This window comes from Indicator indicator, chromosome 28, assembly GCF_027791375.1.
Source record: "Indicator indicator isolate 239-I01 chromosome 28, UM_Iind_1.1, whole genome shotgun sequence".
In the NCBI taxonomy this organism is placed as follows: domain Eukaryota; kingdom Metazoa; phylum Chordata; class Aves; order Piciformes; family Indicatoridae; genus Indicator; species Indicator indicator.
This window is the reverse complement of record NC_072037.1, coordinates 2,930,737-2,946,566: the sequence shown is the minus strand read 5'-3', so window position 1 is coordinate 2,946,566 and position 15,830 is coordinate 2,930,737. Positions and strand designations below refer to the sequence as shown.

The window sequence follows — 15,830 nt, the reverse complement described above, 5'->3', positions numbered from 1 at the left end:
CCAGAGAGGTGTTAGATGTCCCATACCTGGAACCATTCCAGGTGAGCTTGTCTGGGACTGCAAGCAACCTGCTCTAGCTGCAGATGTCCCTGGTGGGTGCAGAGGCTCCCAGATGAGCTTGTGAGATGCCTTCCAGCCCAAACCATTCCATGTCTCTCTCCATTAGCCTCCACACTACCTTTTCCTAATCACAGATATATTAACACCCCTAAGCTGATTTTCATTATTGTTATGATCCAGTTGGACTAAGAAGCTTTTTATATTCCTGTTGTAGTTTCAGCAGTTCCCTGATCCAGCCTTTTTTGATGCACTTTCCTGTTCAAGAAAGGCTTCTGGAACTCCTGCTGTTAGCCAAAGAGAAAGATTGGCCTCTTCCAACACGTTCCCTCTGCACTGAGGTGCACTGGCAACACAGGAATGGAATAGCCAGCCATTCCCAGAGGGATGGAATGCTGGAGCAGAGTTTGGATAACCAGCCATTCCCAGAGGGATGCAAAGCTGGAGCACAGCTTGGATAACCAGCCATTCCCAGAGGGATGGAATGCTGGAGCACAGTTTGGATAACCAGCTATTCCCAGAGGGATGGAATGCTGGAGCAGAGTTTGGATTACCAGCCATTCTCAGAGGGATGGAATGCTGGAGCAGAGTTTGGATAACCAGCCATTCCCAGAGGGATGGAATGCTGGAGCAGAGTTTGGATAACCAGCCATTCCCAGAGGGATGGAAAGCTGGAGCAGAGTTTGGATAGCCAGCCATTCCCAGAGGGATGGAATGCTGGAGCAGAGTTTGGATAGCCAGCCATTCCCAGAGGGATGGAATGCTGGAGCAGAGCTTGGCTGTGTTTGGATCTGTGAGGAGCAGAGGGTGCAGCCAGCCCCTGCTGGGTTTCTTGGGCTTGTTTCTGAGCAGCCACACTCAGGTCCCTGCAGAGCTCTCGGTTTGGTTAAGCAGAAGCAAAGGAGCTGGGGCCAGCTTCCTTTATTGCTGACATCCAAGCAATTGTCTTAATTCAGTATAATAAAAAAGCCCAAGTGATAGAGTGCCCCAAGTCTCCCCAGTGGGGGAACTGTTCCCTTCTGTGAGTCATTTCCAGTTTATTTACTTCTCACCACAGCTGCTTTACAAAGCTCTCTTGCTCTGCTGGCAAACCCCACTGGAGTTACGAGCTGCAGAGATCACTTGCATGAAACTCAGCCCAGCACATATCAACATTGCCTTAGAACTCTCATAACTGAACCCTGCTCCTCACTGCAAGCTGTGAGCAAATGCAGCAAGGACCCAGCCACCCTCATTTAACTGCTTTCCTTTTCCTTTTTATTGGACAGCAAAGATTACCTATACCCTTTCCATGCTGTAGAGGAGCTGACAGATATATACTGACATAAGCAGAGTGCACTGTGCTCAGGGAGCATCCAGGAAAACTTCTGGGGCTGATTTGTTTCCTTGCCTGCTTTTTCTGAGAAGCTGAATCATAGAATCATAGAATCAACCAGGTTGGAAAAGACCTCAGAGTTCATCAAGCCCAACCTATCCCCCAGCACCTCATGACTAACCAAACCATGGCTCCAAGTGCCACATCCAATCCTTTTCTGAACATCTCCAGGGATGGGGATTCCACCACCTCCCTGGGCAGCACATCCCATGGCCAATTATTCTTTCTGGGAAGAACTTTCTCCTCACCTCCAGCCTAAACTTCCCCTGGCACAGCTTGAGACTGTGTCCTCTTGTTCTGCTGCTGCTTGCCTGGGAGCAGAGCCCAAACCCCACCTGGCTACAACCTCCCTTCAGGTAGTTGTAGACAGCAATGAGGTCTGCCCTGAGCCTCCTCTTCTCCAGGCTGAACACCCCCAGCTCCCTCAGCCTCTCCTCACAGGGCTGTGCTCCAGACCCCTCCCCAGCTTTGTTGCCCTTCTCTGGCCATGTTCAAGTCTCTCAAAGTCCTTCTTAAATTGAGAAGCCCAGACCTGGACACAGGACTCAAGGTGTGGTCTAACCAGTGCTGAGCACAGGGCAGGATGAGTTCCCTGCCCCTGCTGGCCACACTATTCCTGATCCAGGCCAGGATGCCATTGGCCTTCTTGGCCACCTGGGCACACTGCTGGCTCATGTTCAGCTGCTGTCAACCAGCATCCCCAGGTCCCTTTCTGCCTGGCTGCTCTCCAGCCACTCCAACCCCAACCTGTAGCACTGCCTGGGGTTGTTGTGGTCAAAGTGCAGCACCTGGCACTTGGACTTGTTGAATGCCATCCTGTTGGACTCTGCCCATCTGTCCAGCCTGGCCAGGTCCCTCTGCAGAGCCTTCCTACCCTATAACAGATCAGTTCCTGCCCCCAACTTAGTGTCATCTGCAAACTTACTGATGATGGACTCAATCCCCTCATCCAGATCATCAATAAAGATATTGAACAGGATTGGGCCCACACTGATCCCTGGGTGACACCACTAGTGCCTGTCTGCCAGCTGGATGTGGCACCATTCACCACCACTCTCTGGGCTCAGCCCTCCAGCCAGTTCCTAACCCAGCTGAAATGGCTGAGCAAAGTGAAAATATTTTTTTAAAATACTGATGGGGAGAAATGGAATTGTGGGGTCTCAAACAGATTATTCAGGTGTTTTTCTAGGCAGGTCAGCTCCTTTCTTAAAGGGGTAACTGTGGTCCAATATTAGATCAAGAATCACAGAATTGTTTGGGTTGGAAGAGACCTTTAAGATCATTGAGTCCAGCTGTTAACCCAATGCTACCAAGGCTGGTGCTCAACCATGTCCCTAAGCTTGTGTCTTAAATCCCTCTCACCACTGCTCTGCAGCCTATTCCAGGGCTTTTGGGGAAGAAATTGTTCCTCATGTCCAACCTAAACCAGAGGCCATTTCCTCTTGTCCTGTTACTTGCTACCTGGGAGAAGAGACCAACACCCAACTGGCTCCAACCTCCTTTCAGGTAGTTGTAGAGAGCAATGAGGTCTCCCTTCAGGCTCCTTTGGTCCAGGCTGAACACCCCCAGCTCCCTCAGCTGCTCCTCACCAGCTCTGTTCTCCAGACCCTTCAGCAGCTTTGTTGCCCTTTTCTGGACCTGCTCCAGCACCTCTATGATGAGGGCCCCAAAACTGAGCCCAGTATTTGAGGTGTGATCTCTCCAGTGCTGAGCACAGGGGGACAATCCCTGCCCCAGTTCTACTGGTCCTACTACTGCTGATCCAGACTGGGATGCTGTTGGTCTTCTGGGCACACATTGGGTCAGTTTGACCCTCCAGACACCAGCCAGGACCAGGGGCAGGACTGGCACTCTGTAGTGGTGCCAAACTCTGTGCTGGCACCACAATAAAAGCCATGTCCCCAACCAAAGCCATGTCCCCAACCAAAGCCATGCCCCCAACCAAAGCCATGCCCCCAGCAAAAGCCATGTCCCCAACCAAAGCCATTTCCCCAACCAAAGCCATGTCCCAACCAAAGCCATGTCCCCAACCAAAGCCATGTCCCCAACCAAAGCCATGTCCCCAACCAAAGCCATGTCCCCAACCAAAGCCATGTCCCCAACCAAAGCCATGTCCCCAACCAAAGCCATGTCCCCAACCAAAGCCATGCCCCAACCAAAGCCATGTCCCCAACCAAAGCCATGTCCCCAACCAAAGCCATGCCCCCAGCAAAAGCCATGTCCCCAACCAAAGCCATGTCCCCAACCAAAGCCATGTCCCCAACCAAAGCCATGCCCCCAACCAAAGCCATGTCCCCAACCAAAGCCATGCCCCAACCAAAGCCATGTCCCAACCAAAGCCATGTCCCCAACCAAAGCCATGTCCCCAGCCAAAGCCATGTCCCCAACCAAAGCCATGTCCCCAACCAAAGCCATGTCCCCAGCCAAAGCCATGTCCCCAGCCAAAGCCATGTCCCCAACCAAAGCCATGTCCCCAACCAAAGCCATGCCCCAACCAAAGCCATGTCCCCAACCAAAGCCATGTCCCCAACCAAAGCCATGTCCCCAACCAAAGCCATGTCCCCAACCAAAGCCATGTCCCAACCAAAGCCATGTCCCCAACCAAAGCCATGTCCCCAACCAAAGCCATGTCCCCAGCCAAAGCCATGTCCCCAGCCAAAGCCATGCCCCAACAAAAGCCATGCCCCCAACCAAAGCCATGCCCCCAACCAAAGCCATGCCCCCAACAAAAGCCATGCCCCCAACAAAAGCCATGCCATCATTCCTTCTTTTGACACCTATGCTGAAGCCAGAGGCCAGATGTGCTGAAATGTGCTTCTTGGACCTGAAAGCTCATTTCCAACCCAAATGATTCCATGATTTATGGTCACAGCAGCTCGTTGCAGCACTGCACATGCAAGAGCTGTGTCCAAGCTAGGCCCAGAGCATCCTGGTGCTGCTCTGTGTGTGGGTGGCTCTTTGTCTGGATTTACAGCTTCTCTTTGCTGTGCATATCCTGGGTGCCAGTCTTTGGAAGAGCTTTTTCAGACAGCTCCTGCTGCTTTGCTCCTGCTTTCTGCTCTGCACTGCTCTGCTCAGGGGCAGTGGTCTTTGGCTGACAGTTGGACTCAGTGATCTTAGAGTTCTTTTCCAACTGAAACAATTCTGTGATTCCATGGGGCTGTGCCCACAGGAGCAGGGGTGCCCACAGGAACTTGGAGCTGTGCCCTGAGCAAGTCCCCCAGGAGCATGGGGAGGGTGAGAAGCTGCTGAACCTTCCCAATGCTGTGGTCTGAGCATAAGCTTTGACAATCTGGCCCTGAAGGAAAAGCCTGGAAGCATTTAAATGTAAGCTAGGAAGCAGCAGCAGTTCATATGGTGGCTTGAATCCATTATTTCCCTCAGCACCATATAGAGTGACAACTGAGTGCCAGTTGTATTGACAGAGTTTTATTCACTGTGACTGTTCCACAGCAACTGTCCTCAATTAGGTGACCACATTTCATGCTGTGGTTCTGCTGGACTCAAAACAAAGACTCATTCCCTTTCCTTCCCATTTCTGATTTGGCTTACCATTTGTTTATAGCTTTTGTGCTCCCTCAAACTCAAATTAATTAATGGTTTGTCCAGTGGCTGGAGCAGAATGGGCTGTGGTTCTGCCTTGGCTTTTGTGCCATCTTGCTTTTAAATTTCTTGTGATTTCTTAGTCTGTAAATTCTTGTTCTCCCTATCAGGAAAATCAAGATGAGAATTCCCTTGCAGGGATGTGGGTTGCTTTGTTTCATGTTGTTGACTGTTCTGCCAGGAAGAGCTATGCAGAGCTCATCACCTGGCCCTGTCTGGAAGTTATCACATATTCACAGAATGGTTTGGGTTGGAGGGAACCTTAAAAATCATCTAGTTCCAACCCCCCTGCCATGGGGTGTTGCACTAGACCACGTTGTTCAAAGCCTCACCCAACCTGGCCTTGAACACCTCCAGTGAGGAGGCATCAACAACCTTCCCAGGCAACCTGTTCCAGTGTATCCTCATCCTCACTGCATAGAATTTCTTCCTCATCTCCACTCTCAATCTGCCCTTCTCCACCTTCAATCCAATGCCCCTAGTCCTGTCACTCCGAAAAGTCCCTCCCCAGCTCTCCTGGAGCCCCTTAAGGTACTGGAAGGCTGCTCTAAGTCTCCCTGCAGTCTTCTCTTCTCCAGGCTGAAGAGCCCCAACCCTCTCAGCCTGTCCCCACAGGGGAGGTTCTGCAGCCCTCTGATCACCTTTGTGCCCTCCTCTGGACATTCTCCAGGTCCTTCTTGTGCTGGGGTCCCCAGAGCTGGAGGCAGTGCTGCAGGTGGGGTCTGAGCAGAGCAGAGCAGAGGGGCAGAATCCCCTCCCTGTGCTGCTGCTCTCCCTGCTCTGGATGCAGCTCAGCACACAGCTGCCTGCTGGGCTGCCAGGGACCATTGCTGGCTCCTGGGGAGCTTTCCATCAAGCAACACCCCCGAGTCTTGAGTCACTTCATTAGCCAGCAATAACAAGGACTAGTTTTGGGGTCCTTGTCCTGTGCCATCACCACACTCTATTGGCCACAAAGCACACTGGCCCAAGCCCAGGAGCCCCTTTGCCTTACCTGCTTTGAAGATCCACTCCAGGTATCCGTTCAGCTCCCGCTCGATTTGCTGCTGCCTGCGGAGCTTCAGGAACGCGCGGCGGTTTTCCACCCGCTCCCTCTCTTTGGCAAATTCACTGCAGGGAGAGCAGAATGAGAAAGGCTCAGGTCACCAGTGGTCAGGGGGAACACACAGCCCTTCTGTTGTCATCCAGGTTGTATTTGGGGTTTTTTGCCATCCAGACTGCATTCATGAAGCTCGTGAAGTCGTCGGGGGCAGCAGCAAGGGGAACCCGCAGCATGCTGCAGGTTGTTGTCCAACCAATTGCTGCTGTTGTAGCTCAGCCATTTCTCTGACTCTCTCAGCCTGGAAGGGGACTGAAGATGCCCTGTGCACACACACTGCTGTCCTAGGGCTAGCCCATGTCCATTGCAATGAGATCCTGACACAACCACATACACTTTTCAAGTCAGGCAACACAACATCCCCAAAACTGTCCTCTGTCTCCCTCCACACCACAGCAGAACTCCTCCAGATGTACAATATTGTGTCCCAGAGACACCAGCACACTTTGGGTGTTGGAAGGGATCTGCTCTTCCCTCTTTGACTTTCTTTGAGTCATTTTAGGCTGAAGGCAGCTTTGGCAAACACAAGTCAACCAAGAGTTAGAGGGGAGGGTGGGTACTCCAGGGTGAGTGTGAAACAACTCAGATACTCTGGGTTGAGGGTAACAGAGGTCCTGCCATCTGCTAAACTCACATGGAAAGCAAATATCTTGATAATAGATCACTAGAATCACAGAAACATTCAGGTTGGAAAAGTCCCTCAGGATCACCAAGTCCAACCCAGAACCCTACTCTACAAGGTTCACCCCTAAACCAGAGCCCCAAGCACCACATCCAAACCACCTTTAAACACATCCAGGGTTGGGGACTCCACCACCTCCCTGGGCAGCACATTCCAATCCCTGACCACTCTTGCTGGGAAAAAATGTTTCCTACTGTCCAGTCCAAACCTACCCAGTGGCAGCTTGAGGCAATTCCCTCTTGTTCTATCACCAATTACCTGTGAGAAGAGACCAGCAGCAGCCTCTCCACAACCTCCTTTCAGGTAGTTGTAGAGAGCCAGGAGGTCTCCCCTCAGCCTCCTCTGTTTCACCCTAACCATCCCCAGCTCCTTCAGTTGCTCTTCATCAGATTTCTTCTCCAGGCCCTTCCCAGCTTCCTTGCCCTCCTCTGCCCTGGCTCCAGCACCTCCACATCTCTCTTGTGTTGAAGAGCCCAAAACTGGACACAACACTCAAGGTGTGACCTCCCCAGAGCTGAGTCCCAGGGGACAATCCCCTCCCTGCTCCTGCTGGACACAGCATTGCTGATCCCAGCCAGGATGCCTTTGGCTTTCTTGGCCACCTGGGCACTGCTGGCTCCCATTCAGCTGCTTGGCCATCAGCACCCCCAGGTCCCTTTCTGCCAGCAGCTTTCCAGCCACACTGTCCCAAGCCTGTAGAGTTGCCTGGGGTTGTTGTGACCCAAGTGCAGGACCTGACATTTGGCCTTGTTGAAGCTCAAAGGAATGGGACTGTCCAGAGGAGTCAAGAAGCAAGGTTCATCCCACCACCGCAAAAATCTTGTCCAAGCACATCCTACTGCCTTGTCTGAAATGATGCTGAGACAACAGCACAGCCACCACCCTCACACCCACACTTGGGCTTTCCCCAGGTTAATTCAGATCATCTCTGATCAGATGTTCCCCCTGGGGATGTCTGCACCCATCTACCATTTCTGGAGCTCTGAACCAGCCTCTGCAAGCCCTAAGACATCTTAACTCTGCTGAGTCCATCGAATCTTCAGTTAAGTGTTGGAAGCTAACCACTGCTCTTGACAAAAATCATTACCTCCTTGTTACCCGCAGGTAACCTACTCCTCAAAAGCCAGCAAGGAGCAGGAGATGGGAGGAAGATGGAAAAACAAAGCAGCTGGAAGTGCCAGAGGCAGCTTTGCATTCAGAATCTCCACTTCACCCTTCAAAGCTGATGCTTTTGATTAATTTGGCAGGACTGCCTGACCCACGCAGGAGAGACTGCAGGCAGAACTTGGCTCAGCACTGCGACACACACCAGCACCAGCCACTGATGGGAGAGCTGCCATCAGCTGAAGCCCTTATCTTGATTTTGGCAACACATCCCAGTCTCCTGACTCCCCTCCTCTCCTGTCCCCCACCTGACAGCACAGCACATGACCCCACATCCTTGAAACTCAGAGGAAGCCAAAACGTCGCTCTGTACCGGCAGCTCCTCCTTGGCATTCAGCACATGTCAGCTGGTCACCTGTTTTCTCCCTCTTCCTGTTTAATGTCCTCATTTCTGGTTCAGTGCCTGCTGCTTGGGGCCACAGACCTCCTCTCAGCTTTGTTTTCTGTCTGGATTGGGAAGGAATTAAATCAGACAGCACAAAGTGACAATGTGCATTTCAATTGCCAGGCGTGGAGAGGCCACACTGCCTGAGCAGAGGTGGGCTGCACTGGATGGGACAGGAGGCAAAACCCAGCAGGGATTTTCCTGAAGGACCAAGTGGGCAGGAAGGACAGCAGAGGAAGGAGCAAGGCAAAGGACAGCTCTCCTTGCAAAGCCTTTCATCCTCTGCCAGATCCTATCTGGCCTAAGGAAAGTAAAAGTTACCTAAAACTTGCCCCTTTAATCATGTAAGAAAATGATAGAATCATAGAAGAGTTTGGGTTGGAAGGGATCTTCAAAGCTCATCCAGTCCAACCTCCCTGCAGTCAGCAGGGACATCTGCACTAGAGCAGGTTGCTCAGAGCCCCAAACAACCTGACCTGCAGTGGTTCCAGGGATGGGGCAGCTCCCACCTCTCTGGGCAGCCTGGGACAGAGTCTCACCACCCTGACTTCTTCCTTCTCTCCATTCTGAATCTCCTTCTTTAATTTTCAAACCATCACCCCTTGTCCTGTCACAACAGGCCCTACTCAAATGTCTGTCCTCAGCTTTCTGCTCAGCCCTTGAAGCACTGCAAGGCCACCAGAAGGTCTCCCTGGAGCCTTCTCTTCTCCAGGCTGCACAACCCCAACTCTCTCAGCCTGGCCTCCCAGCAGAGCCCTTCCAGCCCTGCCAGCATTGCTGTGGCCTCCTCTGGCCCTGCTCCACCAGGTCCCTGTCTGTGCTGTGCTGAGCACTCCAGAGCTGTCCCAGCTGTCCCAGCACTGCAGGGGAGGTCTCAGCAGAGCACAGCAGAGCGGCAGAATCCCCTCCCTGCCCCTGCTGCCCACACTGCTGGGGATCAGCCCAGGACAGGCTGGGGCTGGGCTGGCAGTGCTCAGTGCTTCCTCATGTACAGCTTCTCACCAACCAAGTCCTACTCAGGGCTATTCTCCAACTCTTCACTCCCCAGCCTGTATTGATAGCAAGGATTGTCCTGATCCATGTGCAGGACTTTGCACTTGGCCATGCTGAACCTCAGGGTCCACTTCTGCAGCTTGTCCAGGTCCCTCTGGATGGAGATGAAAACAAGGGAGAAACTGCTAAGTTGCAAACCCTCAGTAGCTTCTCTACAGCCCACATAAGCTTTTCACATGACAGCAGTGAGGAATGTTGAGGATAAAGCCACACGCACCTCCCTTTTCCCTGGAGCTGCCAAAGAAGCTGGGAAGCTACCTCCCAGAAGAAGGCAGGACCTGGGATCTCTGCTTATTGAAAACCTCCTGAGGGCTACAGAGCTGCAGGTTGAAGACTGGAAGGTGTTGATGTATGGTCTTCCTGCCAGAGGAATCCATCACTTGCTCTTTCTGCTGTCTCTAGGAGACAGGAGAGAAGTTTGATGAAGCTGGGACTTGTCAAAAGCCTGTGGTTTTCCCTCATGCAATGTATTCATAAAGGCACGTGTCTCTCCCCCACTACATTCATCACCACTCAGGAACTGAAGTGTTCCCCGTTTGCAGCAACTGGAAAACTCCCGGAATTTCTCTTTGAGAGCTGTTGGACAACATTTCAGCACATAAGCAGGGTTAAAAAAAAAAAAAAAAGAAGGAGGGGGGAGGAGGGGAAGGAAGGAATTCTATCCAAATGCTACATATCAGCTCAAAATATTTCACCTGAAGTTTTCCTGCCAGTTCAAAATGAAAACACAGAAAGTCCCACTGGAATGTCTGGTGGTAGTGGCAGAGAAGTTTCCTCTTTTGTTCAGGATAATTGCTGTTTGTGTCACTGACTTGCACAGAAATATCCCAAACTACCAGTAAGGAAAGCAGAGCATGAAATATGCTGCCTCCAGCCCAGTTTGACCTCCAAGGCTTTCTTCATAGCTGATCTTCTGACCAGTTCTGGGATGAGTAATAATCACAGAACCGCAGAATGGTGTGGGCTGGAAGGGACCTCCCAAGATCACTGAGTCCAAACCCCCCTGCCAAAGCAGGGTCACCTAGGGCAGGTCAAACAATGAATCCAAACGGGTCTTGAAAGCCTCCAGAGAAGGAGACCTCTCTGGGCAGCCTGCTCCAGGGCTCCAACACCTTCACACAGAAGTTTTTCCTAATGTTTTTCCTCATGTAGAACTTCCTGGGTTGCAGTTTGCATCCACTGCCCTTTATCCTATCACAGGACACCAGAGCAAAGAGCCTGGCCCCTTCTTCTTGACACTCATCTTCAGATTCTTATAGACATTGATAAGATCTCCTCTCAGCCTTCTCTTCTCCAGACTAAGCAGCCCCAGGTTCCTCATCAGATAGCTGTTCCAGTCCCTTCATCATCCTCAAAGCATCTGTTGGACTTGCTCCAGTGTTTCCCCATCCCTCTTGAACAGCCTAGAACTGGACACAACTCTCCAGATGAGGCCTCACTTGGCCAGAGCAGAGAGGCAGAAGAACCTCCCTTGACCTGCTGGCTGCCCCCCAGGACACCATTGGCCTTCTTGGCCATGAGGGCAAATTGTTGTTCTATAGATGATTTATTGCCCACCAGCACTCACAAGTCTTTCTCCATGGAGCTGGTTTCCAGCAGGTCAGCTCCTAGTGTGTGCTGGTGCCTGGGGCTGTTCCTCCCCAGGTGCAGGATTCTGCACTGATTCATTCTCCCATGTTCATAGAATCATAGAGTGGTCTGGGTTGGAAGAGACCTCCGAAGGTCATCCAGTCCAAGCTCCTCTGCAGTCAGCAGGGACATCCTCAACTAGATCAGGTTGCCCAAAGCCCTGTTGAGCCTCACCTTGACTATCTCTAGGGATGCAGCCTCAACCACCTTCCTGAGCAACCTGTTCCAGTGTTCCACTACCCTCGTGGTAAAGAACTTGTTCCTAACATCCTTGGCTCTCATCAACCACCATGTGTCCCAGAAGCCCTTCAAAATATTCACCTGTCAGCACTGTCAGGATTGGCATTGAGAGAAGGAAAGGTGAAAGGTTGGTGGTCCTGCAAGCAGCACAGCAGCAGGAGACAATGCTTGGAGGAAGCCAAGCTCTGCCTGGCTAAATGACTACCATGCATTCTAGTTACAACATGACAGTTGTGAGTAGCTGATTCTACAGAGACTGCAGGAACAAACAGAAGTCAAAGGAAGGACACTCATCATGGGGACCACATGCCATCCAGGCTGTCACATTTTTCTTCTCAAGAGTGGTCGGTGCTTGAAGTCACCAGGAAAATGGATGATGGTTGCTTATCACCTTGGTGGGTGGAAGAGGGAAATAAATCTCAGTGTGAATATGCAGTGGAATAGCCACTGCAGGGAAATTCAGCAGGCCCCTCCCCAGCCACACAAGAGACAACTCATGAGTGTCACAGTCTCACAGTACATTAGAGGCTGGAATGGACCTCCAGAGATCATCAGGTCCAACCCCCCTGCCAGAGCAGGAGCACTTAGGGTAGTCCACACAGGAATGCATCCAGGTGGGGTTTGAAAGTTTCCAGAGGAGGAGACTCCACAACCCCCCTGGGCAACCTGCTCCAGGGCTCTGTCACCCTCACAGCAGAGAAATTTCTCCTCATGTTGAGCTGAAATCTTCTATGCTCAAGTTTGAACTCATTGTTCCTTGGCTTATCACTGTGAACCACCCAAAAGAGCCTGGCCCCCTCCCCTTGACCCCCACCCCTCAGCTATTGATAGACATTGATCAGATCCCCTCTCAGCCTTCTCTTCTCCAGACTAAACAGTCCCAGGGCTCTCAGTCTCTCTTCACAGTGGAGATGCTCAAGTCCCCAAATCATCCTCATGGCTCTCCCTTGGATTCTCTCCAGCAGGTCTCTGTCTCTCTTGAACCACCAAGGTCAGTAAAAGATTAGAAACCTATGAAGTTGGTTTAGTTCTCAGAATCACTTTCTCCGTGGTGGTCTTAAAATCAAAATACCATCACAGCAACAAAAAGGCAAAAGAAACCAAAGCCAAATCTTCATCCCCTGAGTCTCTGATTAGCTTTCCTATATGACAGAAGGGAGCTGAGATGGAGCATCACACAACACATCTCCTGGTCTTAGCTTCCATGGGGTATTCCCAGGCCTGCTGCAAGACTAATCACACCATCAAGCCTCTAAAAGTCAGCTTTTTTGCTTAGGAAGCATACAGAAAGGCTCCCCTCTCCCAGGGAGGAGGCTGAGAGATGATAGAGCATCACTGCCACTGCTGCCACTGCTAGTGCTGGTGATCAGCAAGTCCTCCTAACAGCAGAGGTGATCAGCTCCTCATTCAGAGTGACAACACCTGGCTTCACAGCAGCTCAGGAAATATTGGATCTTAAAATCTAAGAAGTCTAAGAAAGTATAAGAAGGACACTGATGTGCTGGAGGGGGTACAGAGAAGTGCAACAAAGCTGGGGAAGGGTCTGGAGAACAGGGCTGGGGAGGAGCAGCTGAGGGAACTGGGAGTGTTCAGCCTGGAGAAAGAAGGCTGAGGGGAGATCTCCCCTGACAAGGGGATGGAGCAAGGCTGGAGTGAGTCTCTTCTTCCAAGTAACTAGAGATAGAACAAGTGAGGTGGGGGTTGGTCTCTTCTCCCTGGTTTCAGGTGACAGAAGGAGGGGAAATGGCCTGAAACTGTGCCAGGGAAGGGTTAGGTTGGAGGTTAGGAAAAAATCCTTTGCTGCAAGAGTGGTCAGGCATTGGAACAGGCTGCCCAGGGAGGTGGTGGAGTCCCCATCCCTGGAGGTGTTCAAGAAGCTGTAGATGTGGTGCTTCAGGATATAGTTTAGTGGTCATGGTAGGGTTGGGTTGGTTTAGTTGGGTTAGAGTTGGACTCAATCATCCTAAAGGTATTTTCTAATCTTAATGATTCTATGAAAAGTCTTCATCTGCAGAACCTAAAGCACTGCTCAGAAGGAGCAGAGAGAAGCACAGATCTCAGGACTCCACCAAGGACTCCTGGAAAGCAGCTGGAGAGAATTTGTAGAGTTTTCATCAAAAAAAAACAAAACAAAACAAAACAAACCCAAACCAAACTCCAACACAACTCCATCAAACCAATCCATTTGAAGATTGGCCTCAGCAGTGGCTTCATCTCCAGTCCAAGTACATCAAAGGAATGAGTAAAGCTGACCCTGGCTGGCATGTGACACCTCAGGTGATGCATCTCCTGGAGAAATGCAGCCCTCAGGAGTGGAGAGGAGCCAGATCATTCAAGTGGGTGAGCTGCTGGTAGGGAACCAGCCAAGAGTGCAGATGTTTGACTGAGTTACTCACAGGCCACAATGAATTCTCCAGGTGGAGAAAAAGAATTGGCCAAGACAGGAGGCTTCATTTGTAAGCTTTGTTGCTTGAACATGGAGCTGTGCCTGAGAACAGATTTGATGCTTGTCAGCAGCCTGTTGAGCAGCCCACATCACTCAGGAGCAGGGAGGGACAGGCTGAGGGGGAGGAGAAGGAAAAGAGCAGCTCCTCTAGGCAGAGGAGCATCACAACCTGTGCTGGAAGAGCGTTAGTGGCACAGAATCAGTGGTACAGACTCGTGTGCTACTCAGGGGCTTAAGCATTCAACACTCCTCTTGGTTGCAGTCCATCCTTTCTACAACCACCAAGGACTCCACAACCTCTCTGGGAGCCTGCTCCAGGGCTCCAGCACCCTCACACCAAAGAATTATCTCCTCCTGCTCAGATGGAACCTCCTGGGTTCTGTTTTGTGCCCACTGGCCCTACCCTGGGCACCACTGACAAATGTCTGGCCTCATCCTCTTGCCCCCCACCCTTTAGCTCTTGCACAGCATTAAGAAGCTCCCCTCTGGGGCTCCTCTTCTCCATGCTCCGCAGCCCCAGGGCTCTCAGCCTTTTCTCCTCACAGAGGTGCTCCAGACATCTTTGTAACCTCTGCTGGACTCTCCCCAGTAGTTCCCTGTCTCTCTTGAACTGGGGAGCCCAGAACTGGACACAACACCCCAGATGTGTCTTCACCAAGGCAGAGTAGAGGGAAAGGAGAACCTTCCTCAACCTGCTGGCCACACTCTTCTTAATGCACCCCAGGAAATGATTGACCTTCTTGGCCATGAGGGCACATTGCTGGCTCATGGGCAACTTGTTGTAGGTCCTGCAATACTTGTGTGGTTGAGTTTGCTATCTCACACACCCAGCACTGCAAAGCCTCTCACAGTTTGCTTCCCCAGGGCCTGGCCCAGTTAAGACTCAGAACATTTCCTTCACCAGCTGCATTGGCAGCCAGGTGTTGATAGAAAAGCAGATTCTCACTCCAGGGGAGGAATTTCTTCTCTCTGCCTTTTGTCTTCCTGGAGAACAGCAAATCCTGCATGAGGGGAAGCCTCCGCTGGGTGCAACACAAAAGCCAACACCTTTATACTCCAACTGTTTATACAAGTAAGGACACAAAGCCCTGGCTGTGCTGAACATTTATCTTACCCTCTGCAAACCTGGTCTTGGAGAGACAGAGGCAGGGAGGGAGCCCCAGCAGGAAGAGAGAGTGAGCAGGAGCAAGATGGACAGTAGGGAGTGGAAAGAGACAGAAGGAAATGCTCAGTGTGCTGGATGCAGATGCAGGAGACCCTGGACTTGCAGAGCATCCTCCCAGTGCTGTGGATGCTGTGGTGATGTAGGGCAGTGAGAGGGAGGTGGGCAGGAGCACCAGATAGGAAGGAGACAGCACAACAGCAAAACTCAGCATCTGAGCAGGGGTGGTGGAAACCAACCTCCTTCTATTCCTGAAGCACTTTGCTTTAGCAGAGTGTACTGTCACTAGGGAACCATCATCATCATCAACAGCAGCAGCAGTGACACTTTGAACTCCCTCAGACAATAAAGGACCCACCTCAGCCCACAGCACAGCTCCAGGAGCCTGAAAGGGGCTGCCAGGGAAACAGCAGCAGGAGAGCAACAGGCCTGCAGGGATGGTGCCCTGCATGCTAGCACCTCAAAGGCACCAACATTTGGTGCTTCTCACAAAGGTTCCTCTAGGAAAGTAGGAAAAACAGCCACAGCAGCAGCAGGGGCTGAATCTTTCACAGCAACACACAGGAGGTGAGAGATGAGGGGAAGAGATGGGGGAGAGGAGAGAGAGCATCATTCCCTTCAGGGCACTAACCCAGGAGGATGCTGGTGAGTTAGAAATATTGGTGGAGGTTAGAATCAAATTTGACTTAGAAAAAGAAGGATACCAACTAAATCCAGGAGTAAACAGACAACAAGCAGTGCAATTCCCAGCTGCCTGGACATGAAGTGTCATGGCCCATAGCTGGGAAAATACACATCCAAGAGGAGATGGCTCAGCTGTGTCCATAGCCAGCACCTTGCACCCAGAAAGCTTTCAAACAGAGTGAGAGGAGATCAGCAAAGATGTAGGGTTCATTACCATGGCAGCAGATGGGGGTGGCTGGGCTAGAGGATCT

At 51.5% G+C, this 15,830-nt stretch overlaps 1 protein-coding gene across 1 annotated transcript in view; it reads right to left on the bottom strand.

The window, feature by feature from the left end:
- Positions 1-15,830, bottom strand: part of CACNA1B (calcium voltage-gated channel subunit alpha1 B) — a 437,648-nt gene that overhangs the window by 213,154 nt on the left and 208,664 nt on the right. The window contains exon 8 of the mRNA XM_054393221.1: positions 6,030-6,145. Within this exon, the coding sequence (XP_054249196.1) occupies positions 6,030-6,145 (116 nt within the window). The remainder of the gene's footprint in view (positions 1-6,029; positions 6,146-15,830) is intronic.